Genomic DNA, 15623 nt, shown 5'->3' with positions numbered 1-15623 from the left:
AAAAAAAAAAAAAAAAAAAAAAAAGAACCTGATTAGAGGAGTTGGACGCCAAAGCTTATAGATTTCAAGAACTTCCTCAGGGATATCAATAAACCTCTCTTGTGTCGCTTCTTGTTTAATCAACTCATTAGGGAAAAGATGTGACAAATCTTCGGGTTTGATCGGTTCAAAAGTCTTGGGATGCAACGGTGGTGGAGGCTTCACTGAAAGATCAGCGACAAGATTGTACCATTGTTTTGGAATCTCAACGAATGATTTGTTGTGAGTAGATCTCGAAGTTGCTTTTGCTCTTATGCTAAATCCATTAGAAACCTTTGCTGGTTGATTTGATCTTTTTTTCAGCGTTAAATCATTCAATCCTTGATAATCACCTAATCAAATAAAAAAAAATTATAAAAAAATCTCAAGACAATATATATTGAACTTTAATGCCAAAAAAAGAAACAAAACAGAATAGATTTTGAATTACCTGTAAAGAAAACTTTAGCTGAGACTGATTTAGTGAATGGGTTTGGTGGCAAGAGCAATTGAGAGGCCATTTCTTGTTTCTTTTATCAGTTTCAAAGATATGAATTAGGGATTTTATCAAAGATAATATAGTTTAAAGCTTTGATGACTGTAGAGTCATAGAGAGAGATCGGTGAAGCATTTAAATAGTCATACTCCAACGAATACTTCCCGGCACCCAACCATTTTAATACAATTTTGTTTTGTCTTCTATTTATTTTTTATTTTATTTTTGTTGGCGTCAACAGTTACGATGAAAGTTGAAAAAAGTAACCATGGTGTAACTCTCATTGTTAATCAATAATCAAATCCATATATACAATTTGAATGCAATTTCTACTGCTAGGTGCCTAATTATGGTCATTGATATCTTATATATCATTGACCTCTCTATATTGTGGTAAATGATATATTTTGTTTATTAGGTAAATAAGCTTGGGTTGTGATTCCAAATGCATCCTCACATTTGGAATTATGCTCCCAAGCTTTACTATACAAAGTCTAGATGGATAAGTAATCTAATGGTTTATATTGTAAGTTGTAAGAACTTTGGATAATGAATAGTTGAAGTTGAGCGAAAAAAAAAAAAATGCATACTCACATTGCTAAGCGGTTTGTGCCGATTTTTCTTTAGGATAACGTCATCTTAGTAGATAGTCCTAAAACTAACTTCAAATTTTCTTTGGATTATAGTCCCTAGCGCAATTAATTTTACATTTATCATCTTCATTGTGTTGATGGTATTGCATCATGAGTGTTCTTTTAAAGATTCAACAACCAAAAAATTGGTAGATGTGTGGCCAAAAATAGCTTCTAACAGCTCATAAAGTGTCTTTTACTTACCAACAAAAATTCTAGATGGACCCATTCATTAACCAACAAGTCAATTTCATCATTTAGATTTTATAAGGATCGTTTTACCAATTTAGTACTCTATATCTATATATCTTCCATTCCATAATCAAATGCATGAAGGTACCAATATCACAATTCTCATCTACTACTCAATGACATTGAGCTTGATTATTAAGCTTATCTGCTAACCTTGCTTTACATTGACTATGTTCAGACAATTTTAGTTATGTACAACTGAGTTGAGCTTTTAGCTTCCACATTTATGTTGCTTGTTTTTCTAATTTCTTCATTAGTTTAATACTCCATAAAGAAAAAACTCTTTGACCAACTTACAAACTCTCCGACTTGCTTACAAACTTGGTACATTTAGACACCACGAATTATGTGTCAAGAACTTGGTAACTAATCTCTGTGCTCTACCGTTAATCATGATACTATTTTGATGCTGTCTTTTTTTCCAAAAAGTCGCACATAAACATTTATAAACAAGTGTACACCGCCAAACAAATCAAAACTAGGTGGAAGTAAGTTGAGCCAACCATGGAAGGAGACGCTCGTGGACAAGATCGGGGCGATCATCTTGTGGGCAATGTCCAACGCCTTGTAGAACATAGAGGTTGAAGTTAGGTAACTCATCCGGAAGGGATGCGAAGTACTTACCTACTGGACCGTCGAGAGGGGTTAGTCCATCTTGGTCTCCCCATAAGACAAGAACCGGTTTGGTTATTTCCGGAATCAGCTTAATCGGGTTTGGTCCTGGTGGACCCGTTAGGATTGAAACAAATGCATCTAGCGCACCTTCGGTATTTGCTGGTCCAGCGATGATCTGACATAACGTTTTCACATAAAAAATTCATTATAAGTTTCATTAGTTCTTTGTCTTTGAGAATAAGTAATACGACGATACCTCTACAAGCGTATCATCTACATTGTCCTTGTTCCCATAAACATTTGTCAAGATGTTCTTCAGATTTTCCCTGCGTTTTGTTCATCCATCAATGTGTTAGAGCTCTCGATTAAATCCTTCTAAAGTCAAAGCAAAAAAAGACGGGTGTTATTTGTAACTCGGTGATGAAGTGAAGTATGACATACTTGTCTTTTACGCGGTTGAAGAGTGCAGAAGCAATTCCTCTTTGCTTTAGTAAAAAGTCGATAAGCAAGAGTAAAGGCATCAGCAGCTTGATTCTCCAGTCATCAAACACGGCTTTATTGTTCATACCACCAGCACAGTTCAATAGAACAAGACCTTTCACAAGATCTTGTTGTGATTCTGTTTCTTTTTACATAATGTCAAACACACATACTCGAGTCTCAGTAAATAGCGGATATAATATACAACATGAGACTGATCAATCAATAACTAAAACTTAAGCATTTCTACACTTTCTTATCCTTTATAACATAAGATAAACCATAGATGCCTAACCAAATTATATCTCATAAAAAAACATAAGATAGCTCAAGCACAAGCTCTTATTTGAAGTACATATTAGACGGAGACAAAGTAATGTAGTGAAAAGGGCTTAAAACCTGAGGCGGCAATGACACAAGCAAGGCTTCCAACAGAGTTTCCAATCAAAATCGTCGGTTTCTGAACCACTTCTTCCAAGAAGTTGAGTATCAACTGCAACAAAATAAAGTCAATAAACCAAACAAACCCCACAAACACTTAATTAAAACAGAGTAGTTTCACAAGATGGTTATACTTCAGCCCATGACTCCATTGTATAGCTAAAACCAGGTGGCTTGTCGGAAGCACCAAACCCAAGTAGATCAATCGCATACACTGTATGGTTTTTAGACAGAGCATTTATGTTCCTGCAAAACAAAAGTTTAGTTTGTTATTCATACATTCACTCTTAAGACATGAGTGTTTCAAGTTGTTACCTTCGCCAGTGAGGAATTGAAGCGCCAAAGCCATGAACCAAAAGAACAGTTTGACTCGCCGGAGTAACTTCCTCCGGCGAATCTTTCACGAAGTAGTTGACGGAATATTCTCCTTTCCACTTCCATTTCTTGCTTCTCTCTCCTATCTCTACCAATTCTACCGCTTCTACGCCTGAAACCGCCGCGCTTGAAGACGACGCAATGGCTCTAACACAGACGCGATCTCTCCGAAGACTAATCCGTCGTGAGGTAACCGTCGAAGTCGTCGTCCGGAATAGCACCGTTGATCGCGGCGCTAATCCCGTCCATGTTAGAGCTCTCATCTTTCTCTCTCTTCTCTCTTTGCTTCTTCTTCAATGTTTGTTATCTTCCTGCCATCAGAGAAGATGAATCTTACGTGGCTATCGTTCTTCCCAATCGTTCTTCCCAATCAATGGCTCTTACTGGTTTGAGTAGTTTCGGTACAACCCGGTTAAAAGCTAATTCGATTAAACCAAAGCAAGCGATTCAATAAATTTAAAATTGAGATGAAGTGGAGGAGATCAGGAGACTAGGAGACCATGCGAATCCCGTAGGACAGCAACAACCACAGGTTTTGGGAATGAATGGAAAATTCCACGTGGCGTGGTTTATGATGATAAGACCGAAGTAAAAAATGTGTTTTATTTTTTTTTGTCAGTCCAATATATCCAAAGAAAAAAAATAATTTTTGGGTTCACCTCTTTTGTTCACTTCTCTTTATTTTAATCAACGAGAATATGACATGTCATAATATATTTAAAAATCTATTTATTTAACTCTTTATTAAAACAAGGAAACAAAATCTGTATACATTCTTATAAAATTAAAAACTCAAATCATTTTTCATAAACTCAAAACGATATATAATTTCGTTATCATTGTAAAATCTAAAACCTAACCATCTCATTTTTAAACCCAAACCGACATATAATTTCGTTCTAATTGTAAAATCTAAATCCTAACCACTTCATTTGTAAACCCAAACCGACATATAATTTCGTTCTAATTGTAAAATCTAAACTCTAACCACTTTATTTGTAAACCCAAACCGACATATAATTCCGTTTTAATTGTAAAAGCTAAACCCTAACCACATTATTTGTAAACCCAAACCGACATATAATTTCTTTTTAATTGTAAAATCTAAACTCTAACCACTTTATTTGTAAATCCAAACTGACACATAATTTCGTTCTAATTGTAAAATCTAAACCAAACCAATATTTAACTTTCCTTAATTGTTTCCTTAATTTGTTTTGCTTTCTAATTTAATTTTGATTTATTTTTAAAATGAAATAATGTATAGAAGATTTTGATTAGTTAAAAAGGAAGAAGTGAACAAAAGTGTTCACCTTAAGAGTGAACCTAAGTATTTTTCAAAGAAGAAAGAGTTTGAAACAATAAAACGTTCAAAAGTAACGAAAAACAAAAAAACTTAAGCCACTTCACCCCTCACTTGATCATGGAGCCAAGAAGGCCCTCCAAGTGAAAGGTAAGACTGAAAGCGACCATCCTTTGTGACATTCTTTGCAATCGCTATTGTCACTTTGTTAGCCGAGCTCGCAACTCAGTAAAATCTCCAACCTGAGAACTAAGATAAAGCCTCATGAATACTGCTCAGCAACAAACAGAACCCAGGCCAGCCGACCGGGTTGTTAATAGCCTCACTGGCTATAGAATTATCCATGACTAATTCCACTCTAGGTATTTGAAGGATTAGTAAGGCCTCGATCGACCACAAAAAGACTCGCAAAGCCGCTAGAAGCCGAGACTCAGAAGCCATGATTGCATCCCTAGCATGAAATAAAACCTCACCCTGATCATCCCTTACAATCCAAGCTCCAAAAGACAAAGCGAGAACTACCACACCAAGAAGAGCTGATATTACATTTAACAAAACCTGATGTTGGCTTACACCACTTTACCTCCAAAAAACCATGTTTTGAGCGTGCATTAGGTTCCGTGAATGAAGGCAACGACTGTACAGCCAACCATTGAGAGGAGCTTTCCTGAGCCTTGATCACCATGTCTCGTACATCCCCTTGCTTCCCTTGAAACACTACGGTGTTCCGATGTTTCCATATATCCCACAACAACCACGGAATAGTCAAATGTACCTCATCAGGAATCGCATTTTCTTGAATCAATCCCCACAAATGTTCCCAGTTCTTCTCCACATCATCAGCCAAAATCCACCAATTGGTATAGGAACATTGGCCAAGGCAAAAGCCTGTCTAGCCACAGGGCATTCAAACAGCACATGACAAATAGATTCTGTTTGGTATCCACATCGCATACATCTTAAGTCCCCACCACACCCATGTGATGCTAGCCGCTCAGACACTGCTAATGCACCAGATAACATCCTCCAAAGGAAATTTTTATTTTAGGTACCGTCTGCACTCTCCATACTTTCGCTTTAAGCTCATTTCGTTAGAGTAATGTGTCATTGCAAGGCTCATTGATTGAAGAAAGAGTTTGCTTCAACCAATATCCACTCTTAACAGAGTAAGAACCATATATATTATAAGGCCAAATGAAACGGTCTTCATGCCCCTCCTTTATTGGCATGGCCAGAATTCAACGTGCATCCTCTTGAGGAAAAATAGTTTGGACTTTCTCCCTATCCCATCAAGAGCTGTTTGGTTCACAAAGCTCTACCACTCACAAGTTAACCTGGAAAAAAGTTTGAATACAGAAAGGAGCTCTCGGGTGCTTGTCAAAAATCCATTTATCAGTCCACACCAAAGTGTCACGACCATCACCAATGGTTTTCAGTAGTCCAGCTTAAAGTAGCTCCCGTCCATGAAGGATGCTTCTCCAAACATAAGATGGTCTAGAGCCAGAACCACATTCCAAGATTGATGTTTTCCGAAAGTATCTGCTTTTATAAAATCTTGCTACCAGGGAGGTCGGATTATTCAAATTCGCCATGCTTGTTTAGCTAACAAGGCTTGACTGAAATCGCCTAAGTCCTTGAAACCCAAACCACCCTCTGATTTCGACTTACAAAGCTTCTTCCACGCAACCCAGCAATATTCCTCCTTCCTTTGCAATTACTCCACCAGAATTCACACATAGCACTTGTTAACTTTCGACAAAGATTCTTGCTCAAACGAAAGCAAGACATAGCATAAACCGGAAGTGTCGTTGCAACCACCTTTAAAAGAACTTCCTTACCACCGAGAGACAACGATTTAGCAAACCAACCCTGAAGACGGTTCTGTAACTTATCCCCAATTAAACCCAAAAGAGCTTGTTTAGAGCCACTGAAGCATTCCGGTAATTCTAAATATGAGCCCGTGCCACCCTCTTCGAAGATATTCAAGGTTTGCTTCACCATTAGTTTAACCTCATCACTTGTATTCTTCCCAAACGTAACAGCAGATTTTGTAAAATTAATCACTTGACCAGAAGCTTTCCCATATAGATAAAGGCAGTGTATAATCTCCTCACACTCCTCCTTGGTGACCCGACTAATGAAAAGGCTATCATCAGCAAATAACAAGTGTTGTATCATAGGACAGGAATTGTTGAAACTAAAACCTGTTAACCGATGCTCCATTTGACTCCTATGCATAACGTGAACCAACACCTCCGTATAGAGAATAAAGAGAAAGGGAGACAAAGGATCTCCTTGACAAAACCCCCGACCCGGCTTGATAAAACCGTAATCACTACCATTGATAAGAAAAGAGAAATTTACTGACCTCACACACATCATTACCCACTGTATCCACTGAGGATGAAAACCCATCTTAATGAAGAGATGCTCCAAAAAATTCCACTCAAGTCTATCATAAGCCTTCGACATGTCTGTCTTGATTGCTATAAATCCTTCATTGTACTTTGCATTCGTCTTGAGAGCATGAACAATCTCATGGGCAATCAGTATGTTATCTGAAATCAATTTCCCTGCAACGAAAGCACCATGTGTTTCCGACACTAAAGCCGGCAAACATCTCTTCAAATGTGTATAGAGGACCTTTGACACAATCTTGTATAGGACAGAACACATACTTATTGGCCTCATATCTGACATTTGGTTGGCATTAGGCTTTTTAGGGATCAAACATAGTTGTGTATGGTTCCAATCTTGCGGAAACAACCCTGTATGAAAGAAACTCTGCACCTCTGTAATGTTGTCAAGGCCTATCGTCGCCCAGTACCTCCTGAAAAAAGCACCAGTCCAACCATCAGCACCTGGAGCACTGTCTCCCTTGACGTGAAAAGCCGCTTTTTTAATTTCCTAAGCTGAGACCGGAGCAATCAGCTGAGTGTTCATATCCTCTGTAACTCTCAGCTCCATCCCTTCTAGTAATACATCAAAACCATCAGGACTCGAATATTGAAACAAGTCAGCAAAGTACTCCGCTGCAATATTGCCTTTTGATCCTTCCTCGAAGCACTCATTACCATTTTTATCAATAAGGGAAATAAGCCAATTTTTCAGTCTTTTATACTTAGACACTACCATGGCAATAGGCTGTATTCTTATCACTTTCCTGGAGCCATGATTCTCTACTCTTGAGTCTCCAATACACCTCCTCTTCCCGAAAGGCTACAGCTAAACCCCACTTGATTTGACGAAGACGCTAGAAATTCGGTAACAGTTTGGTTGATTCCACTTCCAATTCTCGTCTAAGAAGTTGTATCTGCGATAAGGAGTTAGTCGAAGTTGTACGTTACCATCGTGATAGTGCATGTTGACATTTAGCCAAGCTCTCCGTAACTGATCTCCCTGTAGAAGAGTCCCCGTCCTCCACTGTTCTTTAATAATGCTCTTCGTTTCTGGCTTGTTAATCCATCGCTTGTCAAACAGGAACCTCCCCATGTATCGAGTGTCATGATCAACCAATCTAGTAATTATTGGTCTATGATCCGAACCTAAAAGGTCCAAATATTCAGTATTAACACGGGGAAACAAGTCGAACCAACCACTATTACCAAAACTCTGTCCAGACGGCATTAAACCCAAACATTTCCTCTTCTCCCACCCCAAGACAACCTGTTACCAACGCTTGGGATCTCTTTAATTCTGCAGTTTCTTGCCATCGTTCAGAATGCATAAAAAGAGCTATCTGGTCTCCGAGGACCTCCCATCTTCTTAGAGTTATCCATGATCTCGTTAAAATCCCCAGTGAGCAACCAAGCCTCATCTCGTTGGATTCCTATTCTTGTAAGCCTCTCCCATACCTCTGGTCTCAAATGACAAACCGGATCCCCATAGACGAAGGTAATATAAAAGGAGAGATCCCCTTTAGTGACTTTGGTGTCAATCAGTCTTGAGTCTGACTGTAACACCTCCACCCTATAAAGGTCATTCCAGAACAACGCTAAACCTCCGCTTAGACCATCCGGGTCTACAATATGGACTTGATCATACCCCAACCATTCTTTAACACCTAACACGTGATCACTAGAGTTTTTTTTGTCTCCAGGAGGAACAAAAAGTCAGGAAAATGCTCACAATGCATTTCCTTCAGACGTCGAACTGCCAAGGTGCTCCCCATTCCTTGCAGTTTCAACTTGTTACACTCATTGAGAATTGGGTGGTTTCTCAAAGAACACCAAACCTTTTTGTTGGACTGGATCACTCCCCATGTCCTCACTCCCTCTATGACCATCCCTTGCAGGCGTATCCTCTTTTATCTGCATATTCTCCTCAGCAATCAGAGGTGACTCTCTCTTCTGGAATTTAGGAAGGATATCCCGATCTCCTTCAGATTTCTTCTTAACAAAAGGGCTACCTTGTGCACCCACATCCATTTCTTCTGAATTCCCACCATAGTCATTTAGCATCTCACCGTTGAAATTTTTGGTTTGCCTCTTCCATGAGGCTACCTTCATCGGTCCTGAATTCTTACGAAAGATTATGTTCCCACTACCAGAAACAGCAGAGCCTGTGCAAAATCCAGCCGCCACCGCTGATTCAAGCTCATCGGATCTTTATGCAGGCTCTATCTTGCAATTTTTACCATCATCACCCTTCACCCGTACATGAGATAGATCCTGTTGTTCAACACTACGTAGAGGATCCGGGTTGGTGGGTATGTCACACCTCTCTTTCTGGTTGTAACCAAATACCGGACCTTTCTCTTTGAGTAAACTCTGGGTAAGCTCTATGGGAGCCTCAAGTCTCAACAAGGAATTTTGAGCTCGAGTGTCAGATGTAATGGATTCCAGTGTCATTCTCAGTATCTGTTCCCGTTTTCCAACCAAGGCAGGATCACACGAGAAAAGGTATTTTTTTCATCTCTGCTAGCCCATCTGGTACCACTATATTTGATTTAGGGGCAAACCCTGGTGGGACTGATTGCTGCAGGAGAGGGAATATTGTCCCGCTAGATCACTAGGAAACCGATTATCTCTCGTAGAACTTCTGATGTCACCCTCTGTGGACGCAACTTGTTTATGATGGGGACCTTTCTCCAAAGGATCATTCCTAAGGAAAGGACAACGTTGTTTCTCATAGGATAGGCGTAGGCAGTGAAAGCAACTCTTTCGAACCCTTTTATACTCAATACCTACAGTAGCTAAGTTCCTGTTTGGCAGTTGAAATGATTTCATTTTAACCAAATGGTTGGAGACATCAAAAATTACCTTCACATGTACAAAGGCATTGTATTATGATCTCTTCGGATCAAAAACAATCTCCTTGACTTGACCAATTCTCCCAGGAATGGCTTCAATGGTTTTGATAGAGAGGAAGTTCACCGGGATATTAGTTATTCGAATCCATACTGGGAATGTGGAGAGAGAAGAGTCTGAGGGATTCTCAGACCATCGTTCTAACACCAACCCCCAATCGTCAAAGGTCCAGAAACCTGTTTTCAGAACTCTTTCCAGATCACTTTCCAATTGGAAGATAAACTGGAAATTATCTCTTGAGAGAGCAATCCCACATACTCTTTCATACACCCCCACACCCGAGGCATCTTCATGATCATCTTACCCATATTCTGACAATCCGGGTTAAGCAAACGTCCTAGGATGCTCAAACCGCCGTACCAAAATCTCCCTCTTCCATCAATACAATAGGGGACTCATCCGCAATCAACATGTTCTACATAGCTGCAACCAAACTAGCCTTCATTAAGAGAAGAAAAATTCCCAGATCTTCACCAAACTTCCTCTCTCGAGACCCAGATAAAGGAAGTAGCGGCGGAGGATCCAAATCGGCGTAAAAATTTGAAATTGGCAATATTCGTCGAATATCTATTGAAACAGAAAATTTTGGTGTATCTTGCAATATACCGAGAAAATCTCGTGACGATTTGGCAATAATCCGGCAAAAGATTTTGTTTTCTGGCTAGATAACCCACAAGCACAGGGATAAGGAAAGTCTCTCACCGAGAAAAAAAAGTCATAAGCCAAACATTGAAAACGATGTTTTTTTTTTCTTTTGATTTTTTAAAATGTTTATATAAATTAAATTAATATTTTGAATGAAAGGGTGGGAAAAAAACAGTTAATCCAGGTCCTCGCCAGAGTCGTCGCTTAGTTTAAGAGGGCCACAATTGGAAAAAATAATGGACTGTATTTGTTAATTGGGTGTAATATCTTTTTTAAAAGGAAAACAAAAAAGAATGAAAACTAGTCCTCACATGTCAATTAGGGCCAAAGCCCATGGACTAGTCCGGCCTGGTCCTGAAAAACATCGGGCTCGACCTTAAATATATATGTCCAGAAAAAATTGGGCCTTTTGGGCTATAGGGTTTTTAGGGCTTAGCCCGATCGAGCTCGGACCAGCCCGAAAAACCCTTAAATAAATATAAGGGTTTGTATACCTTTATTTGGCCTTGAATGCAATAGTAGACCCCATATTCGATATTTGAGAAACATAACCACTAAGGGTATTGAAATTACAGTTGACTCCCTTACGACCAAACAAAAAACACAAGTCGAAATGACAGATGTAACCCGGAGGAAGTCTGCAATCGATTTCTTTAAGGTCGATTACAAATTAACATCAACTAGAAGACATAACAATTTTTCTACTCCTTAATTATAATTTAAATTTTAATTAAAAAAATTATAAAAAATAATTTGATAATCCTATTGACCAAATAATAACCACATAGACTTCCTGCATTGAAATAAAATAAATTTACCTATAAACTAGTCAAATTAAGGGAAGAAAGGTTGATTAGGTTAAAATTATTTGATTTAGGGTTTGCTTAAGTAGACTTCTCTGTGGATTATTTGTGGTTGACTTTGTTATGCTATCAACTATTAATATTATATTAATATCGATAATTTAACCAAACCGATAGCTGAACCTAACCGAATGCGTACCGATTCTTTGATTTTAACCTAACCGGATAATTTAATGATATATATACTTCTTTCTGTAAGTCAACCCTAGTTTTTATGTGATCTCTCTCTCTCCAAAATTTCTCTCTCAAAAATTCCGATATTATTGTTCTCGAAAATTCAGATTGTATTCTCATCATTTCTCGTCTTCGAAGCTCAAGGACATCTCAGATAAGTATTTTTTGATTTATCGTCGGCGATTTGCTTTTGTAACGCTTTGGCTAATTTTGTTCGTAAATATATATGTTCTCATCATTTTTTGTTCATTTTGCACACATATATGGGGTTACACAGCTACACACTCAGCCATATTCTAGTTCTTAGCAAGTATGGAGAGAAGGTCCACCCAAAGTAAACTTTCTTGGCCTGACAGTTGGAATTCCTGACAAATGATTCTGCGGAAGGGAAACCGTTATGAAATGTTCCACCACAACCGACAATCCTAGAAGGATTTTCTTTGGATGCAATAACTATGAGGTTGTTAGATTGTCTGGTGGTTTATTTGTTTGGTATAATTATTATTTAAGTATAGATAATATTCTTATGGTATATTTATTTCTATGGTATAGGATGGAGAGGACCATATTATGAAATGGTGGAATGAGGCTATTATGCAAGAACTTCAAGCAATGAGAGGTGGACTTGCTGACCAAAGGGATTCTATTACAGCCATCCAGGAAAATGAGGAAATGCTATGGGTTCAACAGGAGCTAGACAAGGTGAAAGATCAGATGAAGGAATTACGTCTGTCAGTTCGTCGTGTAGTGGTCGAGAATGTCTTAATCGCTGGTATAATCCTCATTGTTGTATTAATCTCTTTGGTTTCATAGATCTTTCAATTAAGTTTTCAAATCTGTGAACCTTTCTTTATCTTGTCTGTTTGTTTGAATGGCGTATTTATGTCTGTAATCTGTAAACTTGCTTCAGTTTCTGTAATATTTGGACGACTTCGTTGACTTCAATAGTTGACTTCTACAGTAGACTTCTACCGTTTAGATATTGTCGAAAAATTAAGATTATGAAGTCTACTCCTTAATCTGTGTAAAGAAGTCTCGCAATGAAGTCTGCTCGTTAATGATTTATGACGCGACGGTTTGCGTTATTAATTAATTATATGTAACTGTTCATTGCAACTGCTTCGTCTCGTATATATAACCCAAGCCCTGGGCCTTGTGATTATTTTAAAACTGCAACCAAAAAAGTTATCAGTAAATCATTTCTTTTCTCTTAAAAAATAGTACGTAGTTCATCTTCACGACAGAGAATTGGCGATTGAAAGTCTTTCAGTTTCATTGGAACGGTCAATATATATCATCACAGCCACGAGGAATTGGAGACTGTTCACGGTTGGATAATAATCGAAACGTTCTCTATATCACTTCGTTTTATTTAACTTATAAGTGTAGAATTCTATCATTCACGGTTGGGTAATTATTAGAAAGTTTCTATTGAACTTCACTTCACGCTTATAAGTGAACATGTACCATAGAAAATCGTTCATCGAAGTTAACGATGTATTAATTTGGTTGATTAGATAGATTTGCAGTTTAAAGTACGTTTCGGTTTCCCAGGAAGAAGTCTTCTTGATAAGTCTTCAGCATATCAGTACAAATATTAATTTGATTTGATGGATTTGCAGACGGTTCAGTTTCCTGTGGAGAAATCTGCCAGATAAGTCGTCAACATAATCATTAAAAGGTATAAATTGATTTGACATTAGTTGGCGGTAATATATATATATGTTTAATTTACCGATAAGCGGGAATTGGTTTACCGATAAGCGAGATCCGGTTTTAATCGGGTTCTTTATAATTTTCCAATATTGTTTCGAATAAAATGGTTTTGGTTTTATAAAACCAGGATTATTATAATTATTATAATGTTTCTAATCCTATCTTGCTCATTTTCTTGTCAACTTTCCTCTTCCGCTTATCTATTTCGCTTATCACTAACGATTGATTTTCCCATTTATTTTTGTGTTAAACTTAAATCTCCATCTTTCAGATTGTCTTTTTGCTTACTTCGCTTAACGTTTTTGTACCATATCTCACTCTGTATTTTTCAACCTCGCCGCTTCATCTTTGCCGCAACGTCTTTGCCGCCATTTCATATTCGATTAAACCGAAGATTGACTTCTTTTTCAATTTGATTTTAGACTTCTTTTTCAATTCCATTGTAGACTAATCATATTTTTCTTCTTCTATCTCAATCTCTCGTGTTCTAATTCNCAAGTCGAAATGACAGATGTAACCCGGAGGAAGTCTGCAATCGATTTCTTTAAGGTCGATTACAAATTAACATCAACTAGAAGACATAACAATTTTTCTACTCCTTAATTATAATTTAAATTTTAATTAAAAAAATTATAAAAAATAATTTGATAATCCTATTGACCAAATAATAACCACATAGACTTCCTGCATTGAAATAAAATAAATTTACCTATAAACTAGTCAAATTAAGGGAAGAAAGGTTGATTAGGTTAAAATTATTTGATTTAGGGTTTGCTTAAGTAGACTTCTCTGTGGATTATTTGTGGTTGACTTTGTTATGCTATCAACTATTAATATTATATTAATATCGATAATTTAACCAAACCGATAGCTGAACCTAACCGAATGCGTACCGATTCTTTGATTTTAACCTAACCGGATAATTTAATGATATATATACTTCTTTCTGTAAGTCAACCCTAGTTTTTATGTGATCTCTCTCTCTCCAAAATTTCTCTCTCAAAAATTCCGATATTATTGTTCTCGAAAATTCAGATTGTATTCTCATCATTTCTCGTCTTCGAAGCTCAAGGACATCTCAGATAAGTATTTTTTGATTTATCGTCGGCGATTTGCTTTTGTAACGCTTTGGCTAATTTTGTTCGTAAATATATATGTTCTCATCATTTTTTGTTCATTTTGCACACATATATGGGGTTACACAGCTACACACTCAGCCATATTCTAGTTCTTAGCAAGTATGGAGAGAAGGTCCACCCAAAGTAAACTTTCTTGGCCTGACAGTTGGAATTCCTGACAAATGATTCTGCGGAAGGGAAACCGTTATGAAATGTTCCACCACAACCGACAATCCTAGAAGGATTTTCTTTGGATGCAATAACTATGAGGTTGTTAGATTGTCTGGTGGTTTATTTGTTTGGTATAATTATTATTTAAGTATAGATAATATTCTTATGGTATATTTATTTCTATGGTATAGGATGGAGAGGACCATATTATGAAATGGTGGAATGAGGCTATTATGCAAGAACTTCAAGCAATGAGAGGTGGACTTGCTGACCAAAGGGATTCTATTACAGCCATCCAGGAAAATGAGGAAATGCTATGGGTTCAACAGGAGCTAGACAAGGTGAAAGATCAGATGAAGGAATTACGTCTGTCAGTTCGTCGTGTAGTGGTCGAGAATGTCTTAATCGCTGGTATAATCCTCATTGTTGTATTAATCTCTTTGGTTTCATAGATCTTTCAATTAAGTTTTCAAATCTGTGAACCTTTCTTTATCTTGTCTGTTTGTTTGAATGGCGTATTTATGTCTGTAATCTGTAAACTTGCTTCAGTTTCTGTAATATTTGGACGACTTCGTTGACTTCAATAGTTGACTTCTACAGTAGACTTCTACCGTTTAGATATTGTCGAAAAATTAAGATTATGAAGTCTACTCCTTAATCTGTGTAAAGAAGTCTCGCAATGAAGTCTGCTCGTTAATGATTTATGACGCGACGGTTTGCGTTATTAATTAATTATATGTAACTGTTCATTGCAACTGCTTCGTCTCGTATATATAACCCAAGCCCTGGGCCTTGTGATTATTTTAAAACTGCAACCAAAAAAGTTATCAGTAAATCATTTCTTTTCTCTTAAAAAATAGTACGTAGTTCATCTGCACGACAGAGAATTGGCGATTGAAAGTCTTTCAGTTTCATTGGAACGGTCAATATATATCATCACAGCCACGAGGAATTGGAGACTGTTCACGGTTGGATAATAATCGAAACGTTCTCTATATCACTTCGTTTTATTTAA

At 37.5% G+C, this 15623-nt stretch overlaps 2 protein-coding genes across 3 annotated transcripts in view; both read right to left on the bottom strand.

The window, feature by feature from the left end:
• LOC104724212 (tryptophan synthase beta chain 2-like) overlaps positions 1-670 on the bottom strand; it is a 3173-nt gene extending 2503 nt beyond the window's left edge. Inside the window, exons 1-2 of the mRNA XM_010442668.2 lie at positions 470-670; positions 29-371 (exon numbers count right to left, since the gene is read on the bottom strand). Of these exons, the coding sequence (XP_010440970.1) occupies positions 29-371; positions 470-539 (413 nt within the window). The 5' untranslated portion in view covers positions 540-670. The remainder of the gene's footprint in view (positions 1-28; positions 372-469) is intronic.
• LOC104724211 (pheophytinase, chloroplastic-like) lies at positions 1670-3726 on the bottom strand. Of its 2 annotated transcripts, none has more exons than XM_010442667.2 (6): positions 3250-3726; positions 3069-3180; positions 2893-2986; positions 2455-2632; positions 2270-2339; positions 1670-2188 (listed from the first exon to the last, which is right to left on the bottom strand). In XM_010442667.2, exons 1-6 carry the CDS (start codon positions 3570-3572, stop codon positions 1877-1879), a joined length of 1089 nt encoding a protein of 362 aa, XP_010440969.1. In that variant the 5' UTR covers positions 3573-3726; the 3' UTR covers positions 1670-1876. The 2 variants fall into 2 exon arrangements, with proteins under 2 accessions (XP_010440969.1, XP_010440968.1); XM_010442666.2 differs by having other exon boundaries at positions 2455-2638; positions 3250-3725.

The sequence above is a fragment of the Camelina sativa genome, chromosome 11 (assembly GCF_000633955.1).
Source record: "Camelina sativa cultivar DH55 chromosome 11, Cs, whole genome shotgun sequence".
Taxonomy (NCBI): Eukaryota; Viridiplantae; Streptophyta; class Magnoliopsida; order Brassicales; family Brassicaceae; genus Camelina; species Camelina sativa.
The sequence above is the reverse complement of the archived record's forward strand: the minus strand, read 5'-3'. Positions and strand labels throughout refer to the sequence as shown.